Source organism: Hippopotamus amphibius, chromosome X (genome assembly GCF_030028045.1).
Source record: "Hippopotamus amphibius kiboko isolate mHipAmp2 chromosome X, mHipAmp2.hap2, whole genome shotgun sequence".
NCBI classification, from domain to species: domain Eukaryota; kingdom Metazoa; phylum Chordata; class Mammalia; order Artiodactyla; family Hippopotamidae; genus Hippopotamus; species Hippopotamus amphibius.
Window position 1 is genome coordinate 20871768 of NC_080203.1, and position 15762 is coordinate 20887529.

General features: G+C 37.1%; 1 protein-coding gene across 2 annotated transcripts in view; it reads right to left on the bottom strand.

Annotated features, from left to right (window-relative positions):
• STK26 (serine/threonine kinase 26) overlaps positions 1–15762 on the bottom strand; it is a 55460-nt gene that overhangs the window by 5187 nt on the left and 34511 nt on the right. The window contains exons 1-6 of one of the 2 annotated variants that reach the window (XM_057719116.1): positions 14872–14990; positions 8046–8252; positions 6801–6857; positions 2143–2251; positions 1900–2057; positions 769–954 (exon numbers count right to left, since the gene is read on the bottom strand). In XM_057719116.1, the coding sequence (XP_057575099.1) occupies positions 769–954; positions 1900–2057; positions 2143–2251; positions 6801–6857; positions 8046–8204 (669 nt within the window). In that variant the 5' untranslated portion in view covers positions 8205–8252; positions 14872–14990. Of the gene's footprint in view, positions 1–768; positions 955–1899; positions 2058–2142; positions 2252–6800; positions 6858–8045; positions 8253–14871; positions 15103–15762 lie in introns of those variants that run through there. The other variant, XM_057719115.1, reaches the window with a different exon arrangement.

A 15762-nucleotide genomic window follows, 5' to 3' on the forward strand; every position in this document is an offset into this window, starting at 1 on the left:
CTTTTATTATATTTACTATAAATTGGAAAAAAGGATGAAAACTAGCAAGGCTGTAACTTTGTTATTATCTGCACATATTATATGACCCCCAGATTAATCCCTTCTCCAGCACACATTAATTCATATTGCATCTAAATACAAATACCAGGTGCTATGGGGGATATTTTCCCCCTAGTATTTTATTAATATCGGAATAGTCATTAGCAACTTGCAAATAATTACATTGAACTTAGTTCTTGCATATTTCTTGTTTCTCGAAGTCATCAGGCAGCTTTATTTTAAAAACAGTAAAACAACTATAATCAAATTTGCTAAGTAAATGAATGGAGCTCATTAGACTTCAGGAAACATATACAGCTTCATGTTGGAATTTTTGAAGATTAAATAAAAAATACTGAAACGCAAACAACTTTTCATGAAAAACGAAAACACAGTTGAATAAAAATCACTGTGAATAGTTATACATATACTTTCATAATGACATCCTAGAAAATGAACTTTATTTCCCCCTGAAACAGGAAACGATTAACAGAATAAGGAAGAAGCTAGGTATCATAGAAAACAGAGAAAAAGATGCAGGGGAAGAGAGAAGGAACTACAGATCTTGTCAACAACTGAACAAAATTAGCAACACAGAGGGAAGAATCAGGTTCCTGGATGGATCTTAGATAATTTTCACAGGCATTGTATTCCTCACTGTTGAACAAACCACACTGGCTCTATATAGATCTGATCATAGAAAGTAGTAGTCATAGCATATATACTCACAAATGATGGATCTTTGTTCAGGCAAGCATCAATGAACTCCTTAAAGGATTTAGTAAAGTCTCCGACAAGAGTTGGAGGATTGTTTTTTGGAATAAGAAACAGAACTCTCATTGGGTGCATATCGGAGTTAGGTGGCTCTCCCTTGGCTAGTTCAATAGCAGTAATTCCCAGTGACCAAATGTCAGCCTAAGGTAAGGAGGAAAGAACAATTACCTTGAAATTCCATTCCAACATATTGCCACAAAATAACCTGTGGAGTCTTATGGTCATACAATATGAAAGTGTCTCAAGAAATGTGATGTTAATAAACTTTTATTAATAGAATTCATTTATTTAAAAAAAATGATCAAATCCCCTACTTTGTGCCAGGTACTATATTCTAGGCACTGAAGACTCAGGTGGTGACCAAACCAGACAAAAATTCCTGCTCTCAAGGGGCTTATGTTCTAGTAGAAAAGACAGATAAGTAAGTAAATAATAGGATGCCAGATGGTGCTAAGTTCTGTGAAGAAAACAGTAAACCAGGATAAGAGAATAATGAATGATAAGGTGAAAGGGCTGCAAATTTACACAGGATGGTTAGGGAAGACTACGTAGGTAATGATTAAGCAGAGACCTAATTGGGAGGAAGGTTATTCCAGTTAGAGGGAGAGGCAAGTGCAAAGGTCCTGAGGCAAGAGGGGACTTGCTGTGTTTATGGACCAGCAATGGAGCCACTGTGGTTGAAGCAGATAGAAAATAGAGGGCCAATTAAAATTAATTTTAAAAACTAGAAGTGAAGACAGTTCAAAAAAAAGAAAGAAAGAAAGAGAAAGAAAGAAAGAAAAAAGAAAATAGAGAGTGATAAGAGATGAGGCAGAGGCAGACAAGGGCCAGATTGTAGAGAGCCACACATGTGATAGTAAGAACTTTGGATTTTATTCCAAGTAGGATGAAAGGCCATTGAAGGAAAGAAGGTCCAAATATTACCAGCATCAAGGGATCGTATGATTTAGCAGCAACATTTGACATGACTCTAGCTTTAGAAATACTTTAAAAGGAAGGAGAATTAAGGCAGTTTATTAAATAGAACAGGATGCTACATAAAACTTAATATTAAAAACAAAATAGTTTGTACAGGTAACACTTTACTTTTGAGTCATAAGCTGACTGCTGGATAACTTCAGGAGCCATCCAAAATGGTGTTCCCACAAAGGTATTTCTTTTAATTTGTGTATCTGTCAGCTGGCCAGCAACTCCAAAGTCAGCAAGTTTCACATCTCCTTGTTCTGAGAGCAAGACGTTGGCAGCTAGGAGGGGAAAAGAAATGAAAAAAACGTCAGCTTCCTCAGAATGCATCTAGTTTTCTCAGGTTCATATTAGACTTTTGTATACCTTTTATGTCTCGGTGAATTTTCTTTTCTGAATGCAGGTAGTCCAGACCTTTCAAAATTTCCTTTAGCATGGTAGCGATCTGGAACTCATCAAATGGACCAGCTCGCAGCTTAGGGGGAAAAACACACACACACACATACATGTAAAAGTTTGAAACAATGAAGTTCAAACTTGACATTCTCTTTGAAATAGGGGAATCGCTTAGACATATGAAGCAGTTCTGTTTATTAAACCAATATTTAAACAAATGAGAAAAATTTTAAAGGTGAGGAAAGTTAAGTCAAAGGGCTGAAAGAGTTTTTTAATAATTACATTTAATTTTGAAAGATAATACAACCTATATACTAGCTCCAAATCTTGAGGTTCTTAAATATTTACGCCAGAGATCTAAGAAACATGCTTAAATAATGACAGAACTAGCTTTCTTTTTCTCAGATAGGAAAAAAGAAATCAGCTATTTAAGTTTTGGCATTTGCTGTTTAAAACTTATTAAATATTTACACTGAACTGATTTTTAGATCAGACGGTCCATAAGATTTCTGCAGCAACCCAGTTTGATCATGTAAGTCAGCTATAGCACAGTTCTTAGCATTTATGTATTTCAAAAACATTGTAAAGCATAGAGCCTTTTTCGAGACTCAGATTTAAATTTTAGTTAGGAATATAATAATTAAACTATGCAGACTTTCATTGTAAAAAATTATCAAATCATGGAGGGATACGGTTTTTCAAATAAATATAACACATTTCCCTTTCTTTCCCCATCCCTGTACGAAAGCCAGTAGTTTCAACTGCAATACAAGGAAAGCAATGATTAGGTTTCAGGAGAATTTGTAATGGAATATCTGAAAATCTCTCTTTAAAATAAATGGTTATTTTAAAATTCTGGTACCTCATAAAGCACAAACAGTGGACTGTACAATATTATTACAGGAAAGGGTGGGAATCTAAAGTCAGAGCTGAGGTACAGTTCTGTTTGCTGGAAGAAGGGAAGAGGTGGTGAAAATCAAATATTGCCCACTCTGCCTCACACTGGGAGGGATTCACAGCTCTTTGGCACCTTCTGTATTTCATCTTTCATGAATGCCATATTTATTCTGAATAAAGGGCACTTTTATGTTGAAATTTAACAGCTTAAAATAGAACCCATACTTCGGTCTCACCATTTAATATTAACTACGCTCTGGATATATAGTATACTCTAGGGATGTTTGTAGTTCAATAGGTGCCTTTCCTAGGTAACATTATCTGTTTACTTTCAAATATATCAACTTCCACCCCAAAAGTTTCTATTTAAACAGCAGTGATTAAAGTCATCTAAAAGGTGAAAATGGCATATTATTTTATTGATTGCTGGCAATGAAATTCTGAGGTACTACCAAATAACTTACAGATAAATGTCATACTACTATACTAAAGATTAGTACTTAGTATGACTGATCATAAAATGTTGACAGGGCCAGAGGAGGTATACCCTCAAGTCACTTAGGAAATTGGGCAAGGTCCATATAAAGGTACTAGCTATCATTCTGAAGGATTTCTAAAAGTGGTCTGGATAATACAGAATTTTAAGAATATATTTAAGTAAAAACAAACAGAAAAGGTGGTCCTACAGACCCATTAGCTTATCTGGTATACTTAGGTCTAGTTTAAAATTCAGTAAAAGTAAAATCTCACTTAACTGGGTATCGGAGGAGGATGGGAGGGGCACCTCAGTGCCAGGGAAATGGGAATGGGGTGGTGGTAGAGCTGGGTTTTTCTTGTTCACTATCAGACAGAAAACCATCCCAAACCTTGTGGTTAAAATATTTCCTTAGCCATGATGATAATGATCAGAAAAGTAGAAATAAGGGAGTTAGAAAGAGAAGGAAGGTAAAGTAGATGGAACAGAGATTGCTTTTTAAAAAATTTCCAATGCAACCTTGGGAGAGATGATGCTAAGATCTTGGTCCACTGTCCTTGGAGCACACAACTGAGCCTCTCTCCAAAGACTGAAGACCATACCATGTCTTTAATAGCTAATGTTTCTGCCCCCAGGGCAATGTACTGGCCTTGTGTGATTTGCCTCTGTTGTCAACTGAGGATATTCAAGAGAGGGACATTTTCCCTTTCAAAGACTATCTACTTGTGAGCTTAGGGGTATTCCCCACAATCCTCTGCCTTCCAGCCAGTCCCTAATGCAACATATTTTGTTATGCTTTCTCTGACAGTTGGCATATTGTTTCCAACCTTTCCCCTTGGTGCTCATGTTTTAGTCTCTTAACCTATTATATGTGTTTTTGTTGTAAGCCACTGCAATTCTTATCGGAAAGAAGTGAGGTAAAATCAATTCAATAAAATAATGTACAATATGCTCAAAGTCTGTTCACATACAACTAATTTTTTGTAAGAATGGGAGGGAGTCTTGAGCTATATAATATATAATGTTGACATCAATTACTGGTCATAATCATATTCCATTAGTCAGGCACCAGTTTAAAGGGATGAACACTCTCTGCTCAGTATCTCTCCTAATTTCTCTTGCCCCTGGTAGCAGTGCCCTCCTCTAAGCCTCATCCTTTCTTAGATTCCCACAACTGATAGCATTCGTTCATACAGGACTATATATGAAGAAGAAATAGCACATTTTGTCATCATTTGCTCTCCCTATAAAGTCCAGTCAAATGAGGTTTATAATTAAATCACAATATTATTAAGTGTTAGGGCTAGAAAAACAAACTAGAGGGATTACTCATCTAATTTCTTCATTGAACATTTGAGGCACAGGTTAAACAGCTTGCCCAATATCAGCCAGCTAGTCAAATTCAGAACCAGGACTAGGATCTAGGTCTCTTGATTTTTAGCCACTACAAGCCTAAGAACATTTTAAGTTCATTGAATTTATGCTAATTGGTATTTGCTGTATTTAGGCAGAGATCAGAATGGCAGAATGAGATTAAGATCTCACAATCATTTCATTGAGAGATTTCATAAAACTGACCAAACTACTAGTGAGAGATACAGATTGTATTAGTTAGGGCTGGGCCAGTGTCCAATGATTCACATTGCTATCAGAGATCCTGATGAAAGCAGTACATTAGCTTTGCCAATGCCTACAAAACAGGGAAGTGACATGGTAAGCATCTTCGGGGGCCAGTTAACTGTGATAAATTTGGAAAGGATTCTTAATATTTAAAAAGTGGAAGGAGGCTCGTGGAGCAATTGTGAGGCTTCTTGTGGAGCTAATTAAAAATCTATCGTGTAATCAAATTATGTGACAAGACAAATAGAGCTGAGATCATTCAACAGCAAAAGGAGAATGAGACCTGACTCCATACGCATGAAGGATTATTATCCAAAGAAACACCATTATGTTCTCTCACTAGAGAGGAGAGAGACTAGAGAGGAGGGAGAAAGAAAAAAACAAACTCGAGCTTTAGGGTATAAGAATTAGATTAGATACAAGAAAGGATGACCTAACTCAGCAAGTGATTAAACTGAGATGAATTCCTAGAAGATGAGGCTCTCCATCAAGTTTAGTTACCATTTCTTGACAACGGTTTAAGTGTGGTTCTGTTTAAAGGGAAGAAAAATCACTTATGGTCATTTCTGTTTACAGAATTATTTAAAACTTTGGAGTCACTGGCAGTCAGGATTAAAGCCTTTAAAAAATATCTGATCACTTTCAGTCAGAAAAACTCATCTCCACTTTAAAAAATAAGAAAATATTACTTGCTGATCTTAATCATCAAAACATTTTATTTTTAGAAACAGCAGACTCTCATTTCAAAGGCAGAAGCGTATTATATAAAAGTCATATCATATTAAAGATGCAAGAGGAGCTTAGTGCAACTTCTTTGTTTTATAGGCCACCCAAGTCCAAGGAATTTATGTGCTTGGTTCACAGTCACAGATTTAGTTATAAATACAGCCAGCACTACAACCTCAAACTCCCATAGGCCAGTCCAGTGGTTATTCTACTACACAAAGTTGTCTCTAGTCATCCATGTTGCATTTTAAATACAATGTCATATTAATAAAGATTTTAAGGGGTGGGGACAACACTGATAGAATTATACCAGCTGGGGAAAACAACCAGTGTTTCTCAAAAACATCTTGTGCATGAACGTATCTTTATTGGTTAGAACTTTTCCCGCACACTGCGGGATTGTAGCAGCCTGGTCCAAGCCCACTAAAATGGCTGTGGCACTTCCAAGTCATTGTGACAAAAATGCCATCACACTTCCAAATGACGTATAGAGATACAGAGAGAACTCTGCTGAGAGCTGGATCTGTAGCCCTTCTTGGTCAGAACCTGAGAACCACTTTTAGAGACAGTTATCTGAATATCTTTTTAAAAAATCTAAGAACACTGAGTCTTCTCAGGGATAAGCATGTAAAGTAAAACTCTAAACTGAAGGCAACTGTCACACACTCATTCCTAATTTGAGGGGAATTTTATTTTATTAAGCTGTTTACATTTTTTATATACTTTAAGAATGCCAGCAATGTGTGGAACCCTGCAATACAGCTGAATCTATATGCATAGTGGTCCTGAAGACAGAGTGAACATATTAACTAAAGCAACCACTTAGCTTGCCCGAAAGCCATTGCTTACTCCAATTAAAAGAAAAAGTAAAAGTAGGAATGTGTGTATGTAATTATTTAAAAATACTTACAAGATCCAGCGCTGAACCACCACCCAGGTATTCCATTATTATCCATAATTTTGAACCCTGTAAAAGACATGAAATAGTTTAATAATTATAAACCTGAACCAAATAACATACTAGCATAAATGTTAAATCTGGCATACTAATGTACTGGTTCTAAAATACAGGTTTAAAATTAGTTGTTTGGAACTCTGACTATATCTTTCCATAGAATATTACAAATGAAAGTTAAGTTCTGAGTCTTAACCCTCCCTGAAACCTATTTAGCATATGATATAGCTAAATAAATAACACATTATTGTTCCTTATTGTTGAACTGTTAGCCACTTTTATAAAACCCAGAAAAAACTCATAGCTTTAAATTACTGTCTTGAATGGTGATATTGAAAGGAAAAGATAGTTACATTAAAGACTGAGAAGGTAAATGGAGACTTGCAGAAATTTTGAATGCAGCTTTCTGGGTGCTTCCCATGTGATTTAGAGTTTGAGTACACTGGATATTGTGCTTTATTTTAGTTTCTGGCTTTTGTTTTAATGTACTTTACAACTTTTATCAGCCAGGATTAATGGGCATTTTTCATACACATGGAACCTAGAAAGAACACTGTCCCACCCACCCCCACCTCCCCCCGCCCCCCCCCCCCCCCCCGCCAAGGTAAATGGATAAGAGAAAGGGAGTGTGTAGCTTAAAAAGCATTATGATTAATCCAGGTAGAATTAACTTCACTGTAAGTTGTATAAGAGGAAATTGAGCTCATAGGGGGAACACATGTATCTGAATTACAAAACAGGTGTACACACACACACCATTCAGCTACATCAGATAAAATTTGGAATAAGTCATTAAATCATTTTTCTTTCAGCTACAGTTTGAAATACTGGACACATCTCTCTCTCCATACCATTTCATGAGTGGTAGTCTCTGAATTTTTATAGGGTCACAGAACTGACTGGAAGTGGAATGGTTGGTTTTACTAAACTGGCAAATAGCCAAGTTGTGAATGGATTGTGTTCCCAAAGTCCATTTTTAAGTAAGGTGTTTGGAATTTGGAAAGCAAGCATTTTCCGATAAAAATAATGCCTAGGTTCCTGGAGCAGTCCCCTCCAAAAAGACAATTTAACACAAAGGTATCCATAGTATAGCAGAAAGAATTCCAGAGAAACTACTATGTATACCATAAAAATGTTTCTAGGGGAAAAATATATTCAGTGTCGTGCTTCAACTTGGGATGCCAGGAACACATTTCTCACCTTTACAGTCCCAGCTGTGGGATGAAGATTCTCAAGCTGCTGCCGGTAGTCCTCAAATGCTAAAATCCCTGGGAAGCACTCAGGAGTTCCATTCAAAATTTCCAAGTGTCTCCGTGAGGCTGGGGCTTTATTATGGCAGAGAATGGACTCCAATAACATGATGATGAGTGCTTAGGGGACACTGTGGTGCGGGGAATAGGTAGTGGCCTAGGGTTAAGGGCCAGGGAGGGAAGGCTCAGTTTAAATTGAGATGCTGACATGATGTAGGATGTATAAGAGAAAAGAGGAACAATGTCCCCCGCCCATCTTGACATCCACTCTCTCCTGTCACAGTAGGGCAGCTTGAACTGAGGAGAGGAAGAGTGGTGTAGACAGTAGGAAGGAGAGGAAATAAATCCCCATAACAGTGGGAGGGAAGAAGAGTTCCAGGAGTGGTTCATGTAACTCATTTTCATGTATAGAAATTAGGCGCTCAGTGAGAACTTCCCTGGTGGTCCAGTGGTAAAGAATCTGCCTTGCAATGCAGGGGACATGGGTTTGATCCCTGGTCCGGGAACTAAGATCCCACATGCTGCAGTGCAACTAAGACTGTGCACCACAACTACTGAGCTTCCGCAACTCAACTAGAGAGCCTGTGTGTCACAAGCTACAGGGCCCACGCACTCTGGAACCCATGTGCCACAATGACAGAAGAGAAAACCCGAACGCCACAACTGGAGAGAAGCCCACGCACCACCCCACACACCAAAACTAGAGAGAAAGAACCTGCATGCCACAACCAGAGAGAAGCCTGAGTGCCACAACGAAAGATCCCTCATGCTGCAACTAAGACCTGACGCAGCCAAGGAAGGATGGAAGGAAGGAAGGAAGAAATTAGGCACTCAGAACATGAGAACTGTGAACCTAATGTGTCTTCATACTTTTTTCTACAGAAGAAAAAGTGTTTCTCAGAGAAATTTTTCTTTTGCCATGGTTTGTTTCTAATAAGTACTACATTCTACCTCATGAATGCAGAATGCTTCCCATTCACCTGACATTTCAAAGAAAAACAAAAAGATCTTATAAAACATGTTTATCTGTGTTGCAGTTCTGCATGAATGAAAGCACCTGTTTTCAAGTTAAAAACAATGTGTGTCCTTTTTTAGGGGTACCGATTCAAAACAGAAACTTACCAACTGTCTGTTCTTCACTAAAAAGTATTCATAGAAAGCTTACAATGTCATTAAACTTATGACTAAGCAACTTCCAGATCTGAAAAGAAGGGTTCCTCTTCACAAGTGGGCTACTCAGTGGAACTAGGACTCTTCTGAAACAGGCAGGGAACCAGAGCTGCCTCATAGCTTTCCTGGCTGCTTCCTTCTGATTGTCACTTCTGCAAACAAGCCTTGCTGGAGGATGGTCATAGGTCCGGACATTCAGAAGACCGTGGGGCAGGCAGGGGAACTGAAGCAAGGCCCGAGTGGGCACAGGCAGGAATGGCGAGCTGGCGGGACTCCTCCCTACTCAAGGAAGCTTAACCCACACAGGCTCTTACTCAGTCCTTGTCCGCCGCAGGTCTTAATGAAAACACCAATCACAAACTAAACCCAACCAAAAAACCTAGACCCTGTGTTTGTATTCTTTTGGTGGACTACAACTTCTACCTCTGATTGCTGGTAAAAGATGTTTGTGTTGGAGAATGCAAATATGTATGTTTGGTTTGTTCTTAAATAATTTAAAAGGCTAAGATGATATCTACATATGGGTTTACAAATCCAAAAGGGCCAAGTGACTCTAAACCATAACCATATATCTGGCACATTTAAGTGTACGAAGTCCCTGAAGGAAAAATGCCACTTTTCCAATTATAAAATGATCCACACGTTTCAACAATGGATTGGAGGAGTTAAGTTTAAAGTCCTACATCAATATGGGTGGTCAGTTAGGGGTTACGAAATGGCTCTCCGTTCCAAAATTCAGAATGCCTAAAGAGTAAGTACTTCAAGAAATAGTTACAAACACAGAAAAAAAACTTACGGTTACCAGGGGGTAAGGAGGGGGAGGGATAAATTGGGAGATTGAGATTGACACATACACACTACTATATACAAAATAGATAACTAATAAGGATCTACTGTATAGCACAGTGAACGCCACTCAATACTCTGTAATGGCCTATATGGGAAAAGAATCTAAAAAAAAGTGGATACATGTATATATATAACTGATTCACTTTGCTGTACACCTGAAACTAACACAACATTGTAAATCAACTATACTCCAATAAAAATTTTAAAAAAGAGTAAGTACTTCAGAGTTATACTGTTTACTGGGGAGAAGTTGTAGTCTAGTTTTAACAAATCATTGGTGTCTGGAGTATGAACTCCATTACCCCATGGGGCCTTTGAACCCCAGTGCTTGCCATTAATGCAGATGCTGGGCCAAACGGGGGAGAAATGTTACTGTGGAACTTGGAATTCATTTGCTCATAGAAAAACATTTTAAAAAACATTTAAAATACCCATTTTATATGTATTTATATATTTGTGAGATAATTATTGAGCATAGATCAGGGACATGTTGAATTAAATAGGTTGGTCTATGAAGCAAATAGCCAATCATAACACTGACCACATAAACCAGCAATGTGTAAGTAAAATAAACCAGTCACCAAAGGGCAAAGGTTGTATGATTCCACTTAGATGAGGAGTCTAGGGTAGGGAAACAGAGAGAAAGAGAGAAAGCAGAATGGTGGTTACCAAGGACTATGGTGAGGAGAGAATGAGGAGTTATAGTTTAATGGGTATGGAGTTTCAGTTGAGGAAGATGAAAAAGTTCTGGAGATGAATGCTAGTGATGGTTGCCCAATCACTTGAGTGTACGAAATGCCACAGAACTGTACATTTAAAGTGGTTAAAATGGTAACTTTTGTGATATATATTATATCACAATAAAAAAGAAGCAGAATGTGAAATTTTATAGAACTGCAAGGAATAGTAGAGGTCATCTTGCCAGATACTTTACCACCTCGGAATCATTTTCTTCCAGTCTAGAATGCCTTGTCTATACCCCACCCTTACATCCCAACCCTTATCAAAATTATACTCAAGATCCACTTTAAATGCTACTCCCCAATTTTTGGGTTATTGCACTTCATGTACCTACCCACAAGTAAGTGGGAGATTTGAGGCAAGTTTGATATACCTATCTGGGGCTAAGGAGAGATGCTGAAACCAGAGACATGAGTTTAGAAATTGTCAGAATAAAGTAGATGAGACTGACCAGGGCGAATATGCAGAATGAGAAGAGTGCACAGAGTAGGCAACCAATAAATAAGTACCTGCTGAATTGAATCTAATATGGGGCTTCTTAGAGGTATAGTATAGGAAGTTTAAAGCTATTCTTATTTTGAGAAAAAAAAAACCACTGTAAAAGGAGGAAATGTTTCCCTCTTCAATTTCCTTCAAGTTTTATAAGAAAACTACAAATTTTAAAAATTAAAGAGTATTTCAGAAACATTCACCATACATTGGAAATAAGCACACGCAAAAGTATCAGGAAAAATGAGAAGGAAACTGTATAGACTCTATTTTGGAATATTTTACTTCAATCATTCAATTCTTTTTTTAAAATAAATATCAGTAGTTGTGGTATGTGGAGGGGGGGCATATTTCCTTAACATAAACAGAAATCTAAAGGCAATTTTCAGCAGCAAATAAAGGCATGATTCAAATTCTATTCAATGCATGAGTGAGCTTCATTTTAAGATTTACATCGAACTAGAAAAATATTTAAAAAGTATAAAAGATTCTTCTAATGTTATGAGATCAGAAAGGAAGGGTTTGCTTATTTTAGCACTCGTCATAAAGACTAACTTTGTCTGTTAAGAAAATCTGCAATGAACTAAAATTAAAGGAAAATACTGTGGTCATACTGATGTGTTTGTCTGGTTTTTACTCTTGTTTTTAAAAACGAAGTTATACAGTGAGCTCAGTCAAAATGAATACCTAGTACATTTTTGCATGTCTCAAGGAAAGCACTACAACTACATACAGTTTCAGACAGCATATAATTTTCTCTCCAATGCAATAACTTTTCCTCCAGCTTACAGTGAGGTCTTGGTTATGTCCTGTGTTAGGACAACCTGAGAAGAACCTGTAACCTACTTTACTCAATTAACTTGACTCACAAAATTCCCCATGTCATCTGAAATGGAAGGACGGGCCACAATAAGAACATAAGTCGATTGATGATGCAGTTCTCTGATGGTACTTAGAGGATGTAGCCTTGAGTTACATTGACTGCACTAAACAGAACCCTGTTATATTTGATGTGATTTTAGCTCAAAAAAAATGCAAGCCTGCAAAGTCACACTATGTTTTAATATAAATGGAAGATAAACAATTTAAGAAAGTAATTTAAATAAATGGTATTAAAGAGTTATAAAATCATAAGACATTTCTCTTTGTGTGTATATATGTATACCCACATAGAGATATGTGTGTATGTGTACAAATAATCTAGACACAAATAATCAATAGTAGCCATCTGTGAATTTCTACAATTTTTATCACGAAATAATATGTTCTTCAAAGTAGTCTTTCTCATCATGTACTTTAATTATTGATGGGTAAAGGAGATAAAAATAGTGCAGTTTAATTCTTTAAGAAGACATCTTGGATAAGGGTTTTGTATCACTAACTGGCCTAAGAACATTCTACAATCAAGATTTGGAGAAAACAAACTATCAGTTTGATTTATTAAAAGATTAAGTATTTGGGGGTCACTGGTACATGTATACTATGAGGGAAATTTTTTAAAATGTGAAATCTTAGGAATAAATAATACAGAGTTATTCATTTTCCCTGAGAATATTGAATATGAATAAAGAAAGGTTATAAGCAATCAATAAAAGTCCATACCATGTCAGTACTCATTTTCAATATAATATAGAATATGGCATTTTAAATAGGGCTTATTTAACATTTTAAGTCAGTCACCAAAAGTAGCTTATCTGGAACAGGTGCCTAAAAATAGCAAGTGTTCGGATTTGCTCTAGAGTAGGTCTGGAATTGCAAGGATTCAATGCAGAAAGAGTAAACCAGAATGAGCAAAACACACACACACATCACCACCACCACCACCAAATTCCCTGCGCTGCCTACAACCATGCCTGCCATGGGAATTAGAAGGGGAACCTAAAACTACTGAGATTGAATGACCATTCGTAGGATTCCTAAAAAGGAACCTGACCCACTGAATAAACTTTTTAGGAAAGAATATGAAAGCAAAGTGAAAAGAATCAAGTAATTACGTAGACAGTAAAACAGAGTAATGGCTAACACTTAAAAGTATATTGGATAAGAGTTACCAGCAGTATTACCTCCTCCTGGAAGCCTTTCCTTCATACCATCATGGAAAAAAAGGGTAGAGGTGACCATTTGCTTATTTATGCTCCATCTACACCTTGTACACATTGAATCACAAAATCTACACCATTTTAGTGCCATATGGGACTGTGAGCTCTTTAATGGCAGAAACTGTTCACTTTTACATCTCCATAACCTAATACAGTGCATGACACACAGTGACTGTTTGGCTATTTAATGATTCATTCTACTATGCATTAATTTCACAGTCACCTAATTCATGTAGTATTAAATTAGGCTTTGTCAGGAATTCCCTGGTGGTTCAGTGGTTAGGACTCTGGGCTTCTGCCACCAGAGGCGTAGGTTCAATACTGCAAACTGCATGGCATGGCCAAAAAAAGTTAAGCTCTGTAAAAAGCCAGGGAAATTGATGATGAATTTCTATATCAGTATTAACTAATATAGTTTATCCTAGGGTATACGTGATCAGCACAACATAAAAGATGGCACTAATTTTTGTGCAGGCCAACAGCCTGATGGGTTATAAACACACCCTTTTGGCCTAGAGATAGACAGACAAACAAACAAATAAAAAAAACCCTTCTCCCTTGTAAGCCCTGAAAATCAAAGACCTAATTAATACTGCCTTCCTCATAAAAATATCAATACGGGGATACATTTTTAAAATTTTAAAATAATTTAAACTGCAATCTAAGCTAGATTTTTTAAATTATTTGTTGCTTATATTTCAATAGACACAAATCCTGACTTTCTAACTCTGGAACCCAAGAACTCTTGGGTTTTAGTCACCAAAGTATTCTGTGATGCAGTAATAACTCCATCTGCTGGAACTTTAGGTGTCTGCTAATTCCATAATGCTGGAAACTAAAAATCCAACTTTTTTTTTGGTGGGGGCAACAGATATTATTCTATTTAATTCCATTTCAGCAAATACTTATCATGCGCTTAAGATGTGCCATGCCCTGTGCTAAGTGATGTGAAAACCAAGACAAGTTGAACTAAACTGCTTGCCGTCAAGAAGCTTACAACCTAGAGGGAGAGAGAGATGTGTAAATAACCACCATAACTCAATGGAATAAGTGACATACTTACACATGCCATCAATTCTGAGGTTGAGACAGACTGGACCATTGAGAATAATGTGTGAAAGCCCAGGGAGAAAGCTCTTTTCAGACAAAGGATATGTCTCAAGGCTCGGCTGCCTTTCTGCTCCTCCATCAACCCAAAAGTTCAGGTGTGAAAAAATGGTGTAGCTGAGTCCTGGGATGCATTCAGGATACAGCTGCTGAATCTAAAAACAGTCTATTTTGGCACTACAAATGGAGGTGCATTCTGCCTGGAGGCCAAAGGCTGCCAACTCCTAGTTTAAGACATTGCCTTTCAAAAAATAGAACTTAAGAAAGAAATACTTATAATGAAAATACCTTATGAATTGAATAATGCAGCACACACATTACCTTTAAATATGATCCATAGTATTTTGTTACATATGAGCTGTCACATTGACTCAAAACAGTTATCTCTTGCTGAATGTCTTCAATTTCATCTTCAGCTTCCTCGAGGTCTATGATTTTAATAGCAACCACTTGCTGGGTACGGTTATCAATCCCTTTGAAAACTTCTCCAAAGGAGCCTTTCCCAATGCGTTCTAATTTTGTGAACAATTCTTCTGGATCGGCTATATTATTCTAAGGGGGCGAGGAGAGAAAGAAAGGAAAGAGCACAAATGTTTTGTATCAAATTTTTAAATGCAGGAAAATAAATCACATAAGACAATACCAAGCTTAAACACACACACACACATACACAAACTCTCTTCACTCTCCACATGTGCTTTGTTAGAACAACTGTATCTCAAACAGCCAACTAGTCCATATTCTATTGGATTACCCACACTAAGTGGGCTTAGCTGATCCTGCTACCACAATCTCATGTAGGAAATGTTGTCTCTGGTGCACGCCAAAGGGCCAGATTCTTTTTAGGATAAAGTGGCTGACTATACACAATTTGCACATGCATGCAATGGTAGTGATAATGAAAGAATACCTAACCTAAGCTACAGGTAGGTGAGTTGTTAAAATTCTTACATTCCACCAGCAAAATATTACCTTTTAACTCTCCTCTCTCTCCAACTTGGACATCCTAATCACCGCACCTATGCTTCTAAACCACCATATAAACAACACAGAGCACAAAAGACCCAAGAATCTACAAGTCTCTTCTTTTTCTTCTTTACTTGGGAACCTATCTGTATGTAATGTTCTCATCAATGGCTGAAATAAGATTCTATGCTTTTATCACACTTGCTAGTAATCATAAAGAAATGGTAATATGTTGAACTTCCACAA